Source organism: Orbicella franksi, chromosome 15 (genome assembly GCF_964199315.1).
Source record: "Orbicella franksi chromosome 15, jaOrbFran1.1, whole genome shotgun sequence".
In the NCBI taxonomy this organism is placed as follows: domain Eukaryota; kingdom Metazoa; phylum Cnidaria; class Anthozoa; order Scleractinia; family Merulinidae; genus Orbicella; species Orbicella franksi.
In genome coordinates this window covers 14,314,270-14,334,875 of record NC_138159.1, presented here as the reverse complement: position 1 = coordinate 14,334,875, position 20,606 = coordinate 14,314,270, and the positions used below count along the sequence as shown (strand labels likewise).

The 20,606-nt window shown below is 39.5% G+C and overlaps 1 protein-coding gene across 1 annotated transcript in view; it reads right to left on the bottom strand.

The window, feature by feature from the left end:
* LOC145469244 (uncharacterized) overlaps nt 1-20,378 on the bottom strand; it is a 43,202-nt gene extending 22,824 nt beyond the window's left edge. Inside the window, exons 1-13 of the mRNA XM_081452933.1 lie at nt 20,003-20,378; nt 18,784-19,106; nt 18,026-18,167; nt 10,360-10,513; nt 9,912-10,078; nt 7,897-8,053; nt 6,694-6,866; nt 5,445-6,077; nt 4,567-4,795; nt 3,755-4,110; nt 3,236-3,466; nt 1,740-1,970; nt 286-606 (exon numbers count right to left, since the gene is read on the bottom strand). Of these exons, the coding sequence (XP_081309059.1) occupies nt 286-606; nt 1,740-1,970; nt 3,236-3,466; nt 3,755-4,110; nt 4,567-4,795; nt 5,445-6,077; nt 6,694-6,866; nt 7,897-8,053; nt 9,912-10,078; nt 10,360-10,513; nt 18,026-18,167; nt 18,784-19,106; nt 20,003-20,030 (3,145 nt within the window). The 5' untranslated portion in view covers nt 20,031-20,378. The remainder of the gene's footprint in view (nt 1-285; nt 607-1,739; nt 1,971-3,235; nt 3,467-3,754; nt 4,111-4,566; nt 4,796-5,444; nt 6,078-6,693; nt 6,867-7,896; nt 8,054-9,911; nt 10,079-10,359; nt 10,514-18,025; nt 18,168-18,783; nt 19,107-20,002) is intronic.
* Nucleotides 20,379-20,606: the final 228 nt, after the last annotated feature.

Genomic DNA, 20,606 nt, shown 5'->3' with positions numbered 1-20,606 from the left:
TTAAACCAACCAACCGAAAACGATTTTTCTCAATATAAGCACACACACAAAAAAAACAACTAACTCAACCAACCAGAAACGGTTGATCCCAACAGAACACGACCTTAATTACAATAGGTTAAGAAAGTACCTGTTATAACGATCTTAAGTTCTTTCATTCGCAGTTCACATATATTGGTACCCGATTAAACAAAGTAATTTAATTGGAAAGAAAAAAATAGGACTATATGGAATCAGCCTCGATTTCATCTCTAGAAAGAACGGAGCTAGAGCATCTTTGCTTACCTTCATAATAAAAGGCGTCCATGTCATCAACCAGAAAGTATTTACTACCAGCTAGAAGGTTATCACGCTCGTCAGAAGTGAGGGATAACTCAGCTGGAAACTCATAAGAGTTGTCAAGATTTGACGAGGACTCAGTAATCGAGGTAGGTTTCGAGTTTATAACGATATCATTGTCACCAAAAATGGGACCAAAGTGGCTTTCTTGCTTGGCTGCCTTGTCTAATTTGTCGCTTTTAAGATTCATTTTAAAAGGAGGCAATCCACGTAAATTCTTCAAGCTGAAAATGAAAGCGTTTTCACTCCAAATAAATCTATCTGTACCTGAAAAACAAATTTAACAAAAAATTTATAAAAGCAAGTATATAGGAGACAGAATGGGGGAAACTAATGCAACATTTGGTTGTCTGGGGCACTCATAATAACATTTAGACACCATGTTTTGATTTTGCCAATCCCTCTACATGTACCCGACTGGAAAGTTTCCTTACAAGATCAGAGCTAAAAGTGGTCACTCATGAAATTACTTGAAACTTTTTATAGTCTAAAGCTTATCTGAACTGATGTATGACGTTAGCACTGCTTCAGCACCAATTAACATACGTAAAATGTTTACGAAAGCATCCAACGTCCATTCTTACAACACACGTTCTTTTACCCCCAATAATTTTTACATAAAACCCTCAAAACTTGAAATATAAAAAGAATCGGTTCTAAACTATGGAATGAGATACCATGCTCTCTGAGAGAACTACCAAAAATAACTCATTCAAAATCAGAATTAACACTGTACCATTAAGTGTTCTCGAAGAAGATTTCATTATTGAGGTACACAAGATTATTTCTCAAGTAAAATGTCGGTAGTAAATGAAAAAAAGTAATACAAAATAACAATAGATGTACATACAGTATATTATATAATTAATTTGATAACCCCTTACATGTTTCGTCATTCTCTTGCCACCTTTCCATTTATTTACTGTTTACTTATTTTCCATTGTAATCTATTTATTAGTAAAAACGTTTGTGATTAGATCTTGATAGACTGGGCCACCTAAGCTAGCACTAGCTATCGACAGGCACTGTAAAAAATGTAAATTGAGGAATGAAAATAAATTAAAGAGTGATTGATAGGAGATTGGTGGATTGAGTGAAACGACGAATGTTTCTACCGCAAACAGCGCATCTTATGTTATAGAAGGGCAGTGATTAGACAACCAAAGAACGATGGAAATAGAGGCGTCCGGCGTCTCATAATACCAGTAACACCAAATAAAGCTCTACCAGAAAAAGTTGCTAGGCGGTGGAGGCAATTCCAGCCTGCTATCATCATCATCATCATCATCATCATCATTATCATCATTAGTCCTTGCTCTCCTCTCGGAGAATAGGGCCACCCAGCCTGCTGTACCTTTTACATTTTTACCTTTACGAGTTATCAGGGTAGACTCTCTTACCTCCCCAGTTTTTGTCCAGAAATCCCCCAAATATATTCTGTTGAACTCGAATGAGTATTACAGTTGGTCCTTTGCCATCGCACCAGTAGTGAAAGCTGCTGCCTTTCCAACCTGGATAACTTCTGAAGCAGCGATACCATTTTCCTTCTTTCGGAAGGATGGAGTCCAGCCATGTTCCAAGAATATCATCGTGTTCATCTTTGTAGCCAGAAATATCTGTCATGAAGCGTGCTGTAATTGCAGTGTAAGAAGCCGTAAGCTTACTGACGATTTTGAATTGCAAACGTAGGTTGCACTAATTCAGTTACGATTGGTAGAAAATCTCTTTAAAAAATTTAGTACCCACATAGCTCCGGCCTTCATAGCACCTAACAAATGAATGAATTACTGCACCTAAAGAAATTATTTTCTCTGTCTCTCACAGGCGTTTTTTACGATAACTGCAGAAATTTTCGCGCGCTCATTGGCTAATTTTCATTGTCAATAAGCGGACAGACACATGAATTTATAATTTAGGCGATGCGGCAACGAGCGAGAGCAGACAATTTGACGATTTGTTATCGTAAAAAAACAAACTGACGTCAGTTTTTCTGTCCTGTTATTGACAACGAATTTCTTCATAACATTGTCAAAGTAGTCTGCGGATCCACTCGACTATCGCCTCGTGGATCCACAGCTACTTGGACAATGGTATAACGAAATTCATGATCAATAACAGGTCGACAGAAGCATGAAAAACTGACGTTAATTTGTTAAATTTCAGTTTTTTACGATAACTGCAGAAATTCTCGCGCGCTCATTGGCTAATTTTCATTGTCAATAAGCGGACAGACACATTAATTTATAATTTACACGATGCGTCAACGAGCGAGAGCGGACAATTTGGCAATTGGTTATCGTAAAAAAGCTGATGTCAGTTTTTAATGCGTCTGGCCTGTTATTGACAATATCCTGTTCTTGTCAAAGTTTACTGCGGAACCACTCGCCTGCGGCTCGTGGTTCCAAAGCCACTTTGACAATGTTGGGACGCAATTTATTTTCAATAAGAGAACAGACCCATAAAAAAACTGACGTCAAAACAAGAGGCAGAATAACATCTGGTTCTCTAGCGAGCTGCTGAGTAAAGCAAGAAAATTGCGTCGATTAATATTGGGAATATTGCACCTTTAAACCCACAATTTCCTGTAGATGGTGTAGGTTCCTGAACAAATAGGTAGTTTGCAACCACTCCCGAGTGATTTAAATGATAAAGACATTGGCGGCCATGTTAAAGGAGGACAGGAACAATAAAGTTAATGAGAATTATTTAGTTAATGGTCATTCAACATGGCGGCGATTATGTTGGTTGCAAACGATCTACATAATAAAATACTACTACAGATGCCATAAGCTGATGAAGATTCTGATAAAGAACAGGACTCAGCTTTTAATCTCATTAGCGATTAGTGGTTTTTTTCAAGCTATCTTCTGCGAATGCTGAATACACCATTACTTACGCTTGTAACGTAACCAGAAACTTAGCGACAGCCCTTGATCACAAAGATTGGGATCACTAAGGCATTCTGAATTGTAATCGCCAAAATCGAGAAAGTCCGAACTTTGTATGCTTGCCACACCGTTCACAATGGACCATTTCCAGTCTCTAAAAGTTCCACTTCTGCCAGAAACGCTGTCACTCGTCCTCTTGGTGTCCGAACTTGATTTCGCAAAGTTCCAATGAAATAACTCTGTCGGCCAAAGAAAGAAAAAGAAAAAAAAAAGAGAGAAAGGCGACTTAATCTTTTCGTAAAGCTGAGTATTTTAATTCCTTTCTGCCTCCTTTAAAGTGACAGTAGTCATTCACAACTGTAAAATAATATCGGGACTTAAGGTTTGCTTGCCATTAATTAATAAGCTGTTAATAACATAGAGGTTAAAGCTTATGTCTTAGAATGTTAGACTTAATATGATAAACACTGTTATTTTTACAAAAGTGTGAAAGGAAATCAGTTGATTTGTTTTGTTTTATATCTCACCTGAGAATTTACAAAGAGTATAGTTCCTTTTTATAACGTTTCCTTTGCTCCATAATTGTACTTCTGGCCATGGTACGACATTTCCGGTTAAAGAAGAACAAGCATACGATATTTTTTCAATCCGAGAGAGATCGTCGATGTACTCGTCCCACATGTTAAAGCGAGTTAAGACTCCTTTGAACATTCCTACGATCATAAAACCAACGTCTGTGCTATAATTAGACCCCAAGCCTACTCCTTCCGCCATCTTCACACCATCTGCGTAAAATCCCCAATTGCCACCAGCAGAGGACCTCGTGATGCACACGTGGTGCCAGCGCTCACCTGTGATGGCGTCATTTTGGGCGTTGAAAATCCTGGTGAGTTTGAAAAGGTTTGTTTTTAATATTTTAACTTAAATGAACAATTAGCTCAGAAAGAATAATAAAAAAATGCGTCCATATTTAGATCGGAAACTTTATAGTACAGACACCCAATGGATAGAGTTTATTGTCTGTGTTATGAAGGTGTCCATCAGGAGAGATTTGACTGAATATATGTAGGCCGGATAGAAAGTAAGTAAGTGAGTTGAATAAGGCATCTTGCTTGTTATTAAAGGGAAATGATTTTAGCCCCTGGGTGGATGATACCCAAGTTTATCACTTATAAGTCAGGGTGTGTGAATGAGGTCAAATAGTTAGAGCCCCCAGTAGTCTAAATACCTTAATACCTTAATACTCCTTTTCTCAATGTATTGTGCCCCAACCAGCGCAGAGGTGCTTAATACTATGATACTTAAACGAAGTGATTTATAATCGCATTTAATCACTTACCTTTGATCATTGTGTATGTGAAATGAGTAGGTCCCGTTTTCGTGGAAGGAAAAGCTTACCAGACTTTCATTCTCATTATTCTGAAATGAGAAAATTGTTGACCACCCTGTTGGTAATTCCGTCTTAAGCCACCAGCAAGCTGTAAAGTCCTTGAGGTCAGTTATTCGAGGAAGGAGTATGACGTCAAATGACTCACCACTGAAAATCAGCTCATAAGACCAGTCACGTTCTTCGGACAAAAATAGATTTCAATATTAGGAAAGGTAACTACCAAAATGAGGGAGAGCTGAGCAATTATCAAGGCTCTCAGTATCGCTAAGGTAATTTATATATATTGAACTACTTTTTCAAACTTAATGTCTTTACATCACTTAAGAATTATAGAAATCAATAATGAAAATCACATTTTTATGAGTTTTTGGAAATAAATAGTGAGAGGAGGGTGGCTCATTTTGCATCCCCGAACTTAATCTTCAAACATTAAATTTCAAAAATGTTCACTATTGTAAATTATAAACTTCGTATTCATTGTAAGCCCAGTTGTCTGGTAGCTTTCATTACTTTACCCCGATTTCAGTAGCATCAAGCGGCTAGGAGTTTTGTTAGTTTATTCCCCCGCGGAATGAGACGCTTAGTCCATCGCAGGTTAGTACCAGCATTCTAGCCTATCAGGTTGGCCCAACTAACAATGCACTGGTTCCCATTCATTCTCCTTGGCGAAGAGAGGCGCTGTGAGAGAAAAGCGTCTTTTCCAAGAACACAACACAATGTCCCTGGCCAGTGCTTGAACCCGGACCGCTCAATCCGTCGTCCAGCAGCGCACTGACCATAAGGCCACTGCGCCTCCCATGTACCATGCAGCACCCTCTACTCTTTACCTCGAAGTGGCTTTACTTTCATCACGGATTCCTTGAGAGAATATTCATGTCCCCTCCACGTTTTCCAGTTGATACCCTTGCCATGAGCACTATCACCATATTGGCCATTTAAATGTGAATAGTGACACTTGTTGTACCACCACGCTGCTGTAAATCGCTGTGCACAGAATTCACTTCTGTGGAAGTCGTTATCTTGTTCCTTTGTGCTAAACATCATCCCGTTGTGATAAGACATGGAATCTCCTGCTGTTCCAGAGAAACCTGCAAGTTGCACTACATACTTTTCGGTTTCTGTTGCCACATGAAAAAAGTCGTAGGACGCATGCGCTGTTAGATTATCAAAGTCCGTAAGTTCTATCAAGAGTTGCGAATCTTTTGCGGTAATTTTATGGATGTTGTCATTTCCCAGCCAAAACTCTGACGCTAAGTCTCCAAAGCCTCTTTTGTAACTATTCCAGTCGCGGTAGAAGTCCACAGAGCCGTCTAATCTCCGTTGCAGGACGATCCAGCCGCCTCCATTGGTTTGCTGGTCACAAAACACGGAAATGACGTCATTTCCATCTGGGTTGATGCCATACACACCATCTTCAGTGTTCCCTTTATGAAGCACATCTAAACAGTCACGTCCATACTCTGAAATAGCACAAAAGTCACTTACGTAAAACAAAATTTTATTTCATAGGGAAGGTCAAACTCCAGGTGAAGATGCGTCGTTATGAGTCTAGTGGTGGTGGTGGTGGTGGTGGTGGTGGTAGGGAGCGGGGAGAGGAAGCTGAGGTGCGGGGTGGTTGCCCTATCAGGAAAGGTAGAAGTTCACAACTTTCCTGACAACGCAACATTTAGGTTCACCCCTTAACAATCCCAAGGATTAGTAAAGTATCGTTCTATACATGCATATGATGGCAATATCGATTCAAAATAAATTCATTTGCATAAAGGGATAAGACTATACTCAGGTAAAAAATGGCTTAGACTTTGAAAACACAAGTCAAGAGCGTTTTTCTTTTTTTTTTTATCAAATATGCTGTTTACCATTAGATAAAACATTCGAAGCATTTTGAAGCTTGTCAATGTACAAAGCACACTGCGGACTGCATTATGCAGGCCGGGTTAAAATTAAATGCATACAACAGACCCGAGGAAAGGTGCAGGTAGATAGACATAACTCAAATCAATATATATTAGTGTAACAATTTGTCCCCAGGCCCCTGCTTGTTTTAACGCTCGGAAAAATTCTGAGTTTACTTACCAAATGGAACGGGATTAAAAACTAACAGAAATCCTGTGGCTGTCACAGTAGGGTCTGTGTGGAATGTGAGGACTGCGTAGAGACCAGTTACTAGAAGTGTTTTCCCGCTCTGCTCGCCACAGTACTTGCCAAACACATGATTTGTGTCGTTGGCAATCGTCAAGCTGTCAATGCTGTAAAGATATAGAAATTCTTTGTTGTTGTATTTTCATGTACAACACACTTAGAATTTTTTAAAGAGAATAACAATGCTTACAGTGTATGAGAAAAAAAGAAAAACAACAACAACAACAACAAACAAGTTAGTAGGTGCCATGTGAACGACTTTACGTTCGGAGAGTAGCAGATGGCAGAGGGTGGGCCCCTGTGATCAAGGAATAATATGTTTTTTTCCTTTCTTTTTGTTTTTTGTTTGTAATCAGTTACAATAATCCTAAGTGAGCCTAAATTCAAAATGTTCGAATATTAAGGGGTCATGGTAAATAATGAACAGTTCATTGCTCGATTAGCTACTTATAATTATTTGCCTGCTTACTTCCTTGCTCGACTGACTGACTGACAGACTGACGGACTGACTAATTGAAACACTTCCTAACTTCCTGGTCAGCTGCCTGCCTGCTTGATTGATTAATTGATTCATTGATTCATTGATTCATTGATGGATGGATACATGGATGGATGCACCGATGAATGCATGCATGCATGGATGGATGCATGGAAGGATGGATGCATGGAAGGATGGATGCATGGAAGGATGAATGCATGGAAGGATGGATGCATGGAAGGATGGATGCATGGATGCATGGATACATGGATGGATGCATGGATGCATGGAAGGATGGATGCATGGATGCATGGATGCATGGATGCATGGATGCATGGATGCATGGATGCATGGATGCATGGATGCATGGATGCATGGATGGATGCATGCATGGATGGATGCATAGATGGATGGATGGATGGATGCATGGATGCGTGGATGGATGAATGCATGGATGTATTGATCAATTGACTGACAAACTGACTGACTAACTGACCGGCCGACTGACCGACCAATTGACTGACTGAATCACTGACTGACTGACTCACTGACTCATTTACTCACTGGCTGGTTGGCTGAGTGACTGATACTGACTAAAATTGCGTGTGGTGTTCATCTAGGAGCAAGATCGTTGTCCATTTTTAAAACAATACAATTACCTGCACGAAATCTCAAACTCTAGGTTGAAATCAATAAATGAAATGTTCATCGCCGAGCGGTGTGGAATTGGAACGTGGTAAACACAAGTTGTTTTTCCTGGGTAGGTGGTAGGATATCCGGGACTCTTCAGTGTGTTATTTACCACATATCCGCAACCTTTAAGAGACCAAAATACTTTCCGGTAACATACATTCAAGTACTCCTTTGCGATATATTAAGGTCATTAAAAAAATCGACAAAGCCTTTGTATAGTTAACTATCTGATATTCCACAAGAATGGCGCCTGCTACAAACTAGTCTGTTTAGGCCCAAGCAATTTAAAACACTTAATGACTGGTCCCGAGTGGAACAGTGAATTTTTTTTTCCGAGAATCTCAATATTTCCCGAGACGAAGTCGAGGGAAACAAACTTCACTGTTCCCCAAGGGACCAGTCATTAAGTGATTTGTTATATAACAAAACAAAACAAAAGCAAATTTCGAAAATCACCCTGATCAGATTCCAGCGACAACATCAGGCTACTTTCAACTGCACGCTCTGATCACGTGCAACAGCGGTCAACATTTCGCGGATAACAGTGAACTGTTTCCCGTTCGGCGTCATAGTTTTCGCAATGTTGCCCGCTCATGGCATTTGGCGGTGAACAGTTTCATTGTTAGATGTCATGTGATCATGAACTAGCCAATAAATGGGTGCGTTGTAGCGGGAAAAACGCCTGCTATATAACATCACTGGTGGTAGACGCGGGTGGTTTCCATTGAAAAATATCTAATGGAATCATTTTCAATTCTTCAGGATTGAATGTGAACCATGGAAAATGTTTGTTTTTTTGTTTTTTTTTTGCAAAGACATCGAAGATTTACCAGCGAGACAGACGGAAAATAGGTGCAAAATCGTTAGCGTGTATGTCAGTTCGGTAGATCATTTTTTTCTCCGTCTGATAAGGCTGACAAATTAGTCTGAAATATCGCCCCAATAGCACCAATTGAAGCTAATAAACATTTCACAAGTCTCTGGTTTCCAAACTGAACTGTCTCGCGGTGCGATAGATTTTACTTTGTAGCAGTACAAGTCTTTCTTGCACATTGCACATTGGTAGCATGTTTAGCTCATTTAGAACTTAAGGAGATACATACATATATTACTTTATTTACCTTCGAATTTCAGAGTAGCCTACGCAGCTAATATCTCAGAGCATTTAACCATTAGATGAGGACCAGGAACTACGTCCCCTACTCTTTTCGATCAGTGTGTGGGTTCTTTTACGTCCCACAGAATTAATTATGAAGAGTTGTGATACGGGGCCTACGGTTTATCGTGTTTATCTGACCCGAGAAGACTAGAAAGTCTAACCATTTGCAGATGTCATTACAAAGGCAGCACTTTCTCCTCAATTATGTCAAGTAAAGACCCTGAGTGTTGGTCCGGCCAGGGTTTGAACCCGCGACCTCTCGCACACTAGTCTGGTGCTACACAAACTGAGCTAACCAATCGGCGGTTATAGAGATTTCCCTACCCAAAAATAAAAGTGAATTTAAACGCGCAAAATTTCTAAGTTAAAAAAGCGCTTATGTGACCATACATTCTCTGTTCAATTTTAATTCCTATATTTATTCATGACTTGTTTACAGGGCTGGGTGTGCAGCTCATAGTGTTATTCCCCAACCAGGGGCACAGGCCTCTGAGTGCTAGAGTAATTACTAGATTAATTTCCCAGACCGTCAAACTAAATAAATCGTAAAATAAAATTTGAAAGCTTGAGAGTTGAGATGAATATACTTCAACTGTGAAACCTAATGTATGCTTATATCAGAATTAAGACTTAATTAACGCCGCAGCGGCACACGTGAATTTCATAGCAACAGAATGAAATATTTACATTCGTTGTCACTGTCGCAGTTTAAATCGACCGAATGTAAATACGTATCTTTAAACGCAAGTCACACAAAAAGTATAACGCTAGCGCTTAGGTTAATAAGGCAGGGATTGTTAACAAAGATTTGCTTGCACTTACTATTTGTAAAAGATATCTGAAATCCTATCTCTTCCAAAGCGAAGTCCGAGTGAAATGTTAACAAGGCGTACTCGCCATTAACAATAACGTTATGTCCTGTCTTCTGGCCACAGTACGTACCAAATGTTTGATTATTCTCGTTGGAAATCCTTAAATAATCAGCTGAGCTAAAAAGAAAAATACTTAATGTTACAATCCTGGCAAATAGTTTCCCACTACCCAAGATAGCGGCAAGCTAAGTGAGGCGGGAAATGAGAGGGTCCGAAATGGCGAGAATTGCGATAAATAGGAACGAAATTTAAAACACAAAGGCACAATATTTTGAAAAAGAAAGGGAAATGAAAATAGGAACCTCCACAGAGGGTTCTATAACGGAGAGTATGGGGTAGAGGGTATCGGGTGGCTTCGGATTCCTGTCCCCTCACCCCACAGTTATGCCTCCACTTACCATGAGCCGCTCTCCTCCAGATGAAAGTAGCTAAAGGTAATGTTTAATTCGTAGTAGGGAAGAATTGGAACTTGATAGACACAGTGCGTATTGCTTGGATAGTAGTCAGGATATCCAGGACTGCTTACAGAGTTATTTGCCACTAATCCACAGCCTTGACAGAAAAAAAAAACAACAACAACAACAGCAGTGAAAAAAGTGTATCGGTAAAAATGTTTTCCCATCAACAACAACCCGTTATTACTGACAATAAGATTTTGAACGGCTCGGGTCTCTATGGTGTGATAGTGGACTGATGAGGCTGAAGCAATAATCAGGGCACACGTTGTTTCTAGTGTTTCTAGCTTACGTACTAGCTTTTTAATTGTAGAAGCTTTAGATTAATAGGGCTTACTAATTAAACAACAGAGTGTTTCTGTCGAGGAAATAACGGCAGATAGCTGCGCCGCGAAAATTGGATGTTCCCAAAACAAATATTTGTTAGATTTAAGAACATCAAATTTCCAAGGGGCAACTATCAGACCGATAGTTCCGAGAAATGAAACACTCTATTGTCTTATTCCGCGCGCAAGTTCAAAAATCATATCGTGGTATTGTCAACTTTTTAGATGAAACGCGTGAAAGCCATATGTAAAATTGGAAAAAAAAAAAAAAAAACCTCACTGAATGCAGATCAATCAAATATTTATTGACTGCATGTTACAGTCTCCAGACACGATTGGAATTGTTTATGAGTCAGTGGAGTTCGAGCTTTTTTGGTGATTTTGGCTAATTTAGTTGAATTAATTTTGCAAAGACGCTACTCAATCTGAGTTTAGATTGTCTTCAAACCTCAGTTTACTTTCTCTGCCATTTCAAACGCCTTTTTTAGGTGAACTGGGACAGTTATTATCAGTAATGGATTGTAACTCAGAGTAGGCCATTTCCAAGTTCACGCCTCGTGCAAAACCTTTCATATAAAAATGAATTTGATTTGCATTAACATGAACCTCTACGCAGAACACATTTTCATATGAATGGTTTCGCACGAGGCAAAAGCGAACACGGAAATTGCCTATTGTACTCTATAAGTATATTCTCTTTTTCAATTCTTGTCTTTTTATAGGGCGTCGATAAAATCTGGAACATGGAACATCCCGGAACATACCGGAACATCCCGGAACATCCCGGAGCATCGAATAATTATAATAATTATGGGAAAAATATATAAAATTAAATTTTCAAAATTTAAATTATGCAAAAGTAAACTGGTTTCAGCTCGGGAAATAAACAAACAAGCAAACAAACAAAAACATAAAAAAAAATAAAGGAAAAAAAAAGTAATAATGACTGCGATGAGTGAAGGCTTGCAACTTAGAAGAATAATCCATTCCTTCAGATCGTTCGCCATCAGTTTAACCACGTGACTGCCCCTTATTCCCAGATTTCGTTCTTCATAGAAATCCAAGGGAGTGGCGTTCGAACTCTTATGAGTACGCGAGTATGATTTCTTTATTCAATTCGTTACACAATTCAAAGATATGCGTATACACGATTTCTCATGAAGAAATAGTTGCTCCACGAGATAGAAATAGAAACTCTTCCGCATTGAGTTTCTTGTCTAAGTTCGGACTACTAAAACTCTAATGACAGTGTAAACAAATACAAACACAAAATTTAAAAATATTTGGCGACACGCTGTCTTGCAGGGTCGCTGGTCAAAACTTTAGTGTCTCAAGAAATATTCGTTACACATGTTGGCGATCAGAAATTGAATTCTCAATGTCGGCAACAGTTCAAATGTCTTTCCTGGAAAATGTTTTGTCCAGTACAAGTTGATACGTAATTGATTAAAAACACTTTTACCACGGGCTATAATCTATTCATCGCTAGTTGAATTGTTATCTGACATTCGATCACACTAATCTTTTATAGAGCCATTCGAGCGCCAAAGTAGACCAAACATTCGAAGCACGCACGTGAACGCACTGCTCTAATCTTTGATTACTACTAGCTTATTAATAATAACTTGCTTGTTACTCGGGCTTCCGCAACTCCGCTATTCATCGTCCGAATCGTTCATGTTTGTGTTGAAAAACAGAGTGCTGTAAAGCTACGTGACACAATTTGCGGGAAAGAAGAGGAACCTGCACTCATTGTGGTCAGTTGAATGACCTACCCCTTCCCTACCGACTCCCCTACCCTCCAAAATATCTTTTCATATTTGGAACTGATACCACTTTATTTTTGTTTATTTTATTTTAGAGTATTCAGTTTTACATATTTTTCTCATAATTATTCTAATTATTCGATGTTCCGGGATGTTCCGGAATGTTCCATGTTCCTGGTTTTATCGACGGCCCCTTTCTATATGTTGTGAGTCAATAACATTACCAAAATAACAAATAATAACACTAGTAATAAAAGTACTTAAATAACTGGAAGATGCAAAACCTTGACCTCCATCGAATTCCACTCTCATTGCTATGTAATTATTCGATGCTATTGGTTGTAAACGGATGTAACGTGCAGTGATTGGCGGATTAAGGTCAATGTAGAAGGCGAGCTACATGTAGACAACGAGTAGTCCCTCTTTCGCCTAGTCCGTCGTCATCGCGCAGAATTCTATTGTCTTTCGCGACATATACTTGCAGTGCTCATTTTTTCAATGCGCGGAATAATAATTACAAATATTAGCTGTCGGAATTCCGACTGCTCTCGTCAATGAATCGGCGGCTGTCAATCAAACGGTCTGATGTGTGAAGTAAATCCCAAGGTGTAATAAGCTAACAAAAGCGCTCTAATTTAAAGGCGGCCTGCGCTCTTCACAAAGACTTTTGTCAACAAAGTCGTGTGCAGCGACATTCTCACTTTTTTTGTTGACATGTCACACTCGAAATGGTTTGAGCGCGGGAGCCAAAAGTTCTCCCACAAAAAAATTCTTCTTCCATAGCGTTGCCAAATTGAAAGAACGGTGCGCATAAAACTTTCTTCTACTTTATCGTTGTCCTCTTTTACTCGACCGGTCAAAGCAGTTCATCAGACGTAGTCTTTGACGCGACGTGACGCGAAAGAAAACCGCGAGAAAAAAATGGCCGCGCAAAATCCTGGGGGCGAGGAGCACTCAAAAGGAGGGATTACCGCCTGCAGAAAAAGTTTTTGGGACCACTTTTCGACCGAGCTTTGTAACCGTCCACAAATGTGACGGTCGAGACCTGGGTTCCACTTCACTAAAAATGGCGGCGGGTCATTTTGCAATTTATGTGCGTTGGCTGTTGGGCTGGCGTTACATATCTTCGCTACACAGTGCTGACGAACCCCCGAAGAAGGGCGAAACAGCTGTCCACTGTTGCGATCCTACTTTATCGGTTCTTGTCATATTGGTGTCTCGAAACGTTTTTCACGTAGTATCAGCCTTGCAGTTTATTGCTTGTCTTCAACTCTGAATGGCGCGGCCTAAAATATGTTTATCCAGATCGACATTTTTTAGGGGAAAAGCGAACGAATAAGCTTCTCAATGGCAAGAAAGCATGTGTGCCGAAGGAACAGATGCTACAGTTGTTCTAGAAACTTGAAGAAGGTACTGATGTGCTCACGAAAAAGGGTCCCAAAACATGTTGACAAAAGAGCGAGCGATATTTTGGGACCAGTTTGGACTGAAATTTGATAAATGTTTTATCTCAATTTAATGGCAAATAGCTAGCTAAATAGTTAGGCTCGTAACGTAATGTAAGATTAATTTCTGGCGGGAATTTCGCGCGCTCAGAGTTCTTCATTTTATACAGAACGTCTCCCTGTTTTATCACTCGTTCAAGCGGCTCTCTGTGTTTCACCTTCTTCCGTTGGAATAACTGGCTGCATTGAAGATGTATCTGAATCCACGAGGCATTCAGAATTTAAACAATAATTGCTTTGCAAATAGTGTATTGCAAGCTTTGCTTTCATCAGAAAGGTTTTCAAAGGGTCTTGAAAGCATTCAACATAACAGAGATAAATGTTCTGCTAAAAGAACAGGTGAGAGGTTGTATATTATTACCACCACCCTCCCCCCTAGTTTCTTTCGTTCTTTCTTTCTTTCTTTCTTTCTTTCTTTCTTTCTTTCTTTTTTTTTTTTTTGTCCTATGTTTAGGAGTCTTATCCTGGATATTTTAGAATTCAGAAGATTTTCTGCTAAGTATAACAAATACACCCAAGTTAAATAAGACAGAAGAGTCAATAGGTCACTTTCGATATCTTAAAATTCAGCTTGATAGTGAGGCTTAGAGGACACAAACAAAAGAAATGAATAAACATGGTCATTCAATTTCCTTTGTTTGTGTCCTCTAGGCCTCGCTTCAAGCTAAATTTTAATATATCGAAAGTGGCCTATTAAGTCAGTTTTGTTCTGTTTTCTCTCTCGCACCAATAAGCGTGTCATCAATGACATCTCTCACGACATCACATCTCTCAAGAACAATGAGCTACCAGCTTCAATCAATGGGTTTAAAAAGGTGCTATGCCCTTGGTTCATTTCAGTTCAGGTAGTAAGCCCCCCTCATCCCTCGACATGTTTGTTGTTTGTAGAACAAAATGCAAAGTTATTCTCTAGGTGATAATTCTGTTTGTACTTGCCACTAAAAACGTGTTCCAGAAAATATCCATACTGGTCCCTTAGAGGGGTATTTGGTCTGAACCCCTCCCCCTAATCTCTGTGGAAATTCCAGATTTGGTTCATACTTCCCTTTTTGCTTTTGAGACCCCTCCCCCCCCCCCTCCTTCTGTATGGAATTTCCAGTAGCCCTCCTTGGGATGGGTATGGATATTTTCTGGTACCATCTTGATCACCTTGAGATGCAACATTAAACAGTAGTTTTTGAAGCACAAACAAAAGATGAGGAAATAAAAGTAAATAATTATATATTAAAGGAAAGCTTTATTGAAAGTTTGATTGATTAACAGTGTCGTGTTCCCCCCCTCCCCCCCCCCACCCTTACAATCATGCTGACATTGACATGGACACCAATGACTATTGTGTTCCCATGGATGTAGATTCTGACCTCCCTTCAACCCAAGATGACACTTCCAGCAGTCAGTCATCTGACAAAGAATCTAGATTTGAAGCAGACATTCAATTACAGGACATATTAAGAATTCACAGGCAAGTACAAGATGACATCGAACTAAAGCTCAAAACGACTGCTAACAATTTTAGGGCATGCTATATGAAATACTTAGAAGTTTATAGAAAGATAATATCAAAAGCAAGAGGTCAGGCACCTGTTGCTGTACTTGCGACAGCATTTGTACACTTTGGTACAGATCAAAACGGACTTACACTGCCTATTCTTCACAACAGCAAGGCCAAAATCAGCGTACAACCCACATCAATATCGAGAAGAAAATCGAAGTTAAAAACATCAACAGCACAAACAAGTGGTCCAAAGCCATCTTTGAATGGAGTAAAGGGGAAAGAAACTAATGGAAAACACCGGCTGAAATTACGGAAGACTGCATCAAACACAAAACGCCAGCGTAATCTGGCCAGAAATGTGAAACTGAACCTTCCCAATGCTCGGCACACTCGTTAGGTACTGTCAAAGTAACAAAACTGTAAATGCCTGAAAAGATGCACAAATCTCATATTCTTTCTCATGCTTATGCAGGTACATTGAACTAAACCACCAATAATATGTCTCTGACAGTTAAGATGTTTCAGCACCTATTTTCACTAGTATCAGCTGGTACAAGGTCTTTGGGGGTGGGGTGGAGATCGGTTACATGTAAGTAAGTTTTTCAAAATTTGTTTGAAGTAATCAAGATATAAAGCAGGTGGGAGACAGGGGGGAGCATACTAGGAGAAACAGGAAATGTTAGCCAAGAACAATCTCTCAAAGGTTACCGTGCATCTTCATAATTTTACAAATGCATGTTAACCACTTTCTATGCCTCAAAAAATAAAAACCAGGTGGCATAACAAATACTAACAAGACCAGGATTGAGATCACTGCCTATACCTGCTCTACCAGCCCTAGAACATTACTTCTATTTACTCCACTGTGGTACAAGTACAAAAGCATTCAACACAATGTAAGGTTTGCTGTGCGGACGCATTACGGGCCTAGATGCGTCCGCATTTAAAAAGAGCTTAATATTTCTATTAATTAAATCTGTTAGTATTAAACGCCAGTAACATGTACAGCTGGCAGGTTTCATTGCATTGGACAGTTTACTGAAATAAATGCTCGGTTCTGACACAATAGTTCTTACCTTAACTCCATAATTGAATCGCTGATCATGACTCCAAAGTGGTCTCAAAATATCGCTCGCTCTTTTGTCAACATGTTTTGGGACCACTTTTTCGTGACCACATCAGTATCTTCTTCAAGTTTCTAGAACAATTGTAACATCTGTTTCTTCGGCACACATGCTTTCTTGCCATTGAGAAGCTTATTCGTTCGCTTTTCCCCTAAAAAAATGTCGATCTGGATAAACATATTTCACGCCGCGCCATTCAGAGTTGAACCCGCCTCCATTTTTAGTGAAGTGGAACCCAGGTCTCGACCGTCACATTTGTGGACGGTTACAAAGCTCGGTCGAAAAATGGTCCCAAAAAATTTTTCTGCCTACCGCCTAAGTCAAGGAGTTTGAATTATGCGTTGCTCTCACAACGCAAAAATATGATTGGTTTATGTTAGGAGCGTTGACAACACGTTGTCAACATTCGAGAAACGTGTGACGTCTTGCAGGAATGTTTTGGAACCGGAGCAAATCGAAACTTTGGAATCGGGCTTCGCAAGCCGTGTTGTTCTTGCGATTCTGCCAACAGGCTTTGGAAAGATTTAAATCTATTAAGTGTTTTGTTTGGCAAAGCTTTCCGCCTCTAACCCGACTGCGAGCGTGATAGTGATTTCGCCGCTCAACAGCATCGTCCAAGAACAATTCAGTAAATATGAATTCACGGCTGAGCTCGGCCTTTCTGCCGTCCATTTGAAAGATTGAACCGGACTTTCACTTGAAACCGAACATTCACACGAAACTTTCCGCTGCTATCGGCAAATATTTCAGCGCAGTTGGATGATCTCCTATGTCAAATACGCAATGTAAATTCTCGGTTGAAATTTTTGCATTTGAAATTTTCGCAATAACTTTTAGATTTACACCTACAGACGCAGCAAAAATCGTTACAAGATCCCTCCGTCGCCGTCTTCTTTTTAAAACTTCTTTGGCAGTTTCGCTGAAAGAACATTGCACGAAGATATACTTCTCATGGCATGTTTTTGCCTCGCTACTTGAAGAGTATAGTTGAGCATTTATTCAGGATATCTCCCAAGGTTTAATAATAATAGGACGTCAAGATGAGAAATCCTACACCGAAAAATCACTCGCCCGTGGAAGGTCAAACTCTGTGGCTTAGGTGGTAGTCCCTCCTTTCGCGCGCTACTCGTCCCCAGGATTTCGCCAGACTATTTTGTTCTTGCAGTTTTCTTTCGCGTAACGCACGACGGACTAAGCGAAAGAGGGACTACTCGTAGTCTAAAGGCGGGCCCGCTGTAACGTAGGTCGTTATGATTCGTTAATTGACGTATATCTGATATCCATTACTGGCATTACTTTTGTAACTGAAATTTTGGACAATATACAAGGTGTCATTTGAGTCTGTATTGTGTGTAACTGGCTTACTAGAGAGAAGACCTTCAAAACTAAGTACCTTGTTGACAACCATAGAGTTCCACTCTCATTGAAATCCACGTCTTTGATTCTACTGGTTGAAAACGGATGTAACGTGCAGTGATTGGTGGATTAAGGTCATGTGACACAACGGTGTCCTGGTCTGTGTTCCCAGTAAAGACCTAGATCGGTCAAATGGCAGAAAGAAAAAAAATAAGAAAAGAAAAAACATATACTTTTTGAACTGCTGGTTATTCTGTCCCCCACTGATTCTCTCTCATAATAATATAATTCGTCACTTCCAGCAGTGCCACTAGCATGGCCACCGCAATTCTCCTGTTGGGTGCCATTAAAAAGCCACCTTTCCGTTTACATGTCCTGTTACGTCTCCTTTTAATCTCCTCGCTATTTAAATAGAACAATTCTTAACCCAAATTAAGCTCAGGGTGATGATATCAGGCAGGATGACAAGGAAATTGAATGACTAAGACATCCATCAACTTGAAGTTCAAAAGAGCAAAGAGCACTCGTCAGAACACTTTGCTCTAACGAAAGACTCTCGAAAACTCAACTTCACAAAATCACTAGCTCAGTAAACTTGATTTACTTTTATCCAGCTTAAGTTGCTAAATAGGTAACTATTTCAATTTCCTACCAACGCAGTCGAGCATTTTATTTATAAACTAAATAGCTTTGTTCTAGTGATTTGAGTGAACTGTTCGCTTCAGTGGTATTTACTCTTTACTATTGATATTATCTCGAAAGCCTTGAGGCTTCGATCAATTTCTTATTTATCACCTTGTCTGTGGTCGGTCCCTGTTCCCTGTAGTACTGAAAGTTAACTCCATCCTGACTGTGCTGTAGTTTGTAGTCAATGACCCATTGGATAAATTCTCCATACCTTCCTTGCGTTGCTACGCGTGTCACTCTGGTAACGTAACTTCCAAAATTAACTTGGAGCCATGGATTGGCATCATTTGTGGCGGCTGTCCAAGCTCCACTTCCTTCTTGATTGTGTAGTCTGCCCATTCTGGCGGAACCAAAGTCATTATACCTGGACGAGGCGCTTATCTGACTGTCAGTTATTTTACCACTTTCCATACCTAGTGCTTCTTGACATTCTAAAGGTAAGGTTGAGAAAATGAATGAAATACTTTATTTCGGTGTCTATGGTATTTAGCTCAAAACAACTAATTGGGAACACTATTTACTTATTGAAATATACTAAGCTACATAAAGTTAAAACTAGTTCCAATTTAATTCGAAAAAAAACGCCCTTAATAGATGAATAAAACACACCTGAGCTTTATAAAGTTAAATTGATTTCAATTTAATTCGAAACAAAAACCCTCAAAATCAACACAACTACAACGTCAGTAATGAGTTTCCTCTTTTCTTTTTTTCCTTCATTTTCATTTTAGATCAATAACCGATCTAAAGTTGCACAAGTTTACAAGGATTCCCTAGGTCTTATCGCAAACTTTGGAGCAGCCGGGGCATTGTTGGCTGGTATACTCTTTTAAATTGCAGGTAAGTTTTCAATTTAGAACTGATAAAAACTGGCCCGCAGGAGGTGTTGTATTATATTGCAAACATGCTCCTAATACAGACAGATACTGTTAAAAAAAAAGGTAAACAGACAAACACTATTTGCCTTGTATACATTTCACGTATAACCGGCTTAATGTCTCACTTGTTCCCCTGTTATTTCTTCATTTGAAATAATCCTCAAAATTTAATCTGCTTTCACTATATGATCGTTTGCCTTCACCTTTTTTTATTACGTTCAGAGAAAGGAAGGCCCCATTTAATTTGGAAGCGAGGGAGAGGAGTTTTTGCACTTCAATATATATGTTCTACATGGGATAAAGCGACTTTCACATGCCTTCCCATTAAGACGTGCTGTGACCTCAAGATTTCCCATGTTTCCTCTATCATCTAAGAGATCTCTAAATGCATGCAATCTGGGTTCAAAGAGTTATAATGGAATGATTATTTTGGGAAAAATGCACAGAACCTGGACAGCCGTAGAGCTCCACCCTCATTGAAACGTGTGCTTCCCAAGTCACTATCTTAAAACGGATGAATCGCGCTCTGATTGGCGGGTTCAGGTCATGTGACACAACGGTGACCCTGTCTGTATTGCCCGCAAAAACCTAAAATAGTCAATAAAATAATTATCCATTATTCTGTCTAATAAAAGTCAAATTATTCTCCCTCTTACTTTTTTTGTTCTTCCTAATGATCTATTGGAGGACATTTATTTGTTTCTTTATTATAAAACAGGTAGGTTCCATGTTACCTTGTGTCTGTTTAGTAATGGTTCTCAGAAGACGTCAAGATATGCTGTAAGAACATCAGTGACATACTCCGCTAACGGCTCCTGTGCCATATTTTTGTTCTTACCGCATTTTGACGTCATCTGTGATCTATTACTGAACAGATGCGCGGCAACATGGAATCTATTTGTTATCGAGATACAGAAATACAAGTGGAAGTTTGGAACAACAACAAATGTTGAGGGAACACGAGCCGAGATGAGTCGTTCCACAACTTATTTTTAGAGTTCCTCACTCTTGCTGCAATAAGCCGCATGCGTATTCTCGATATTGGGCTGAAAC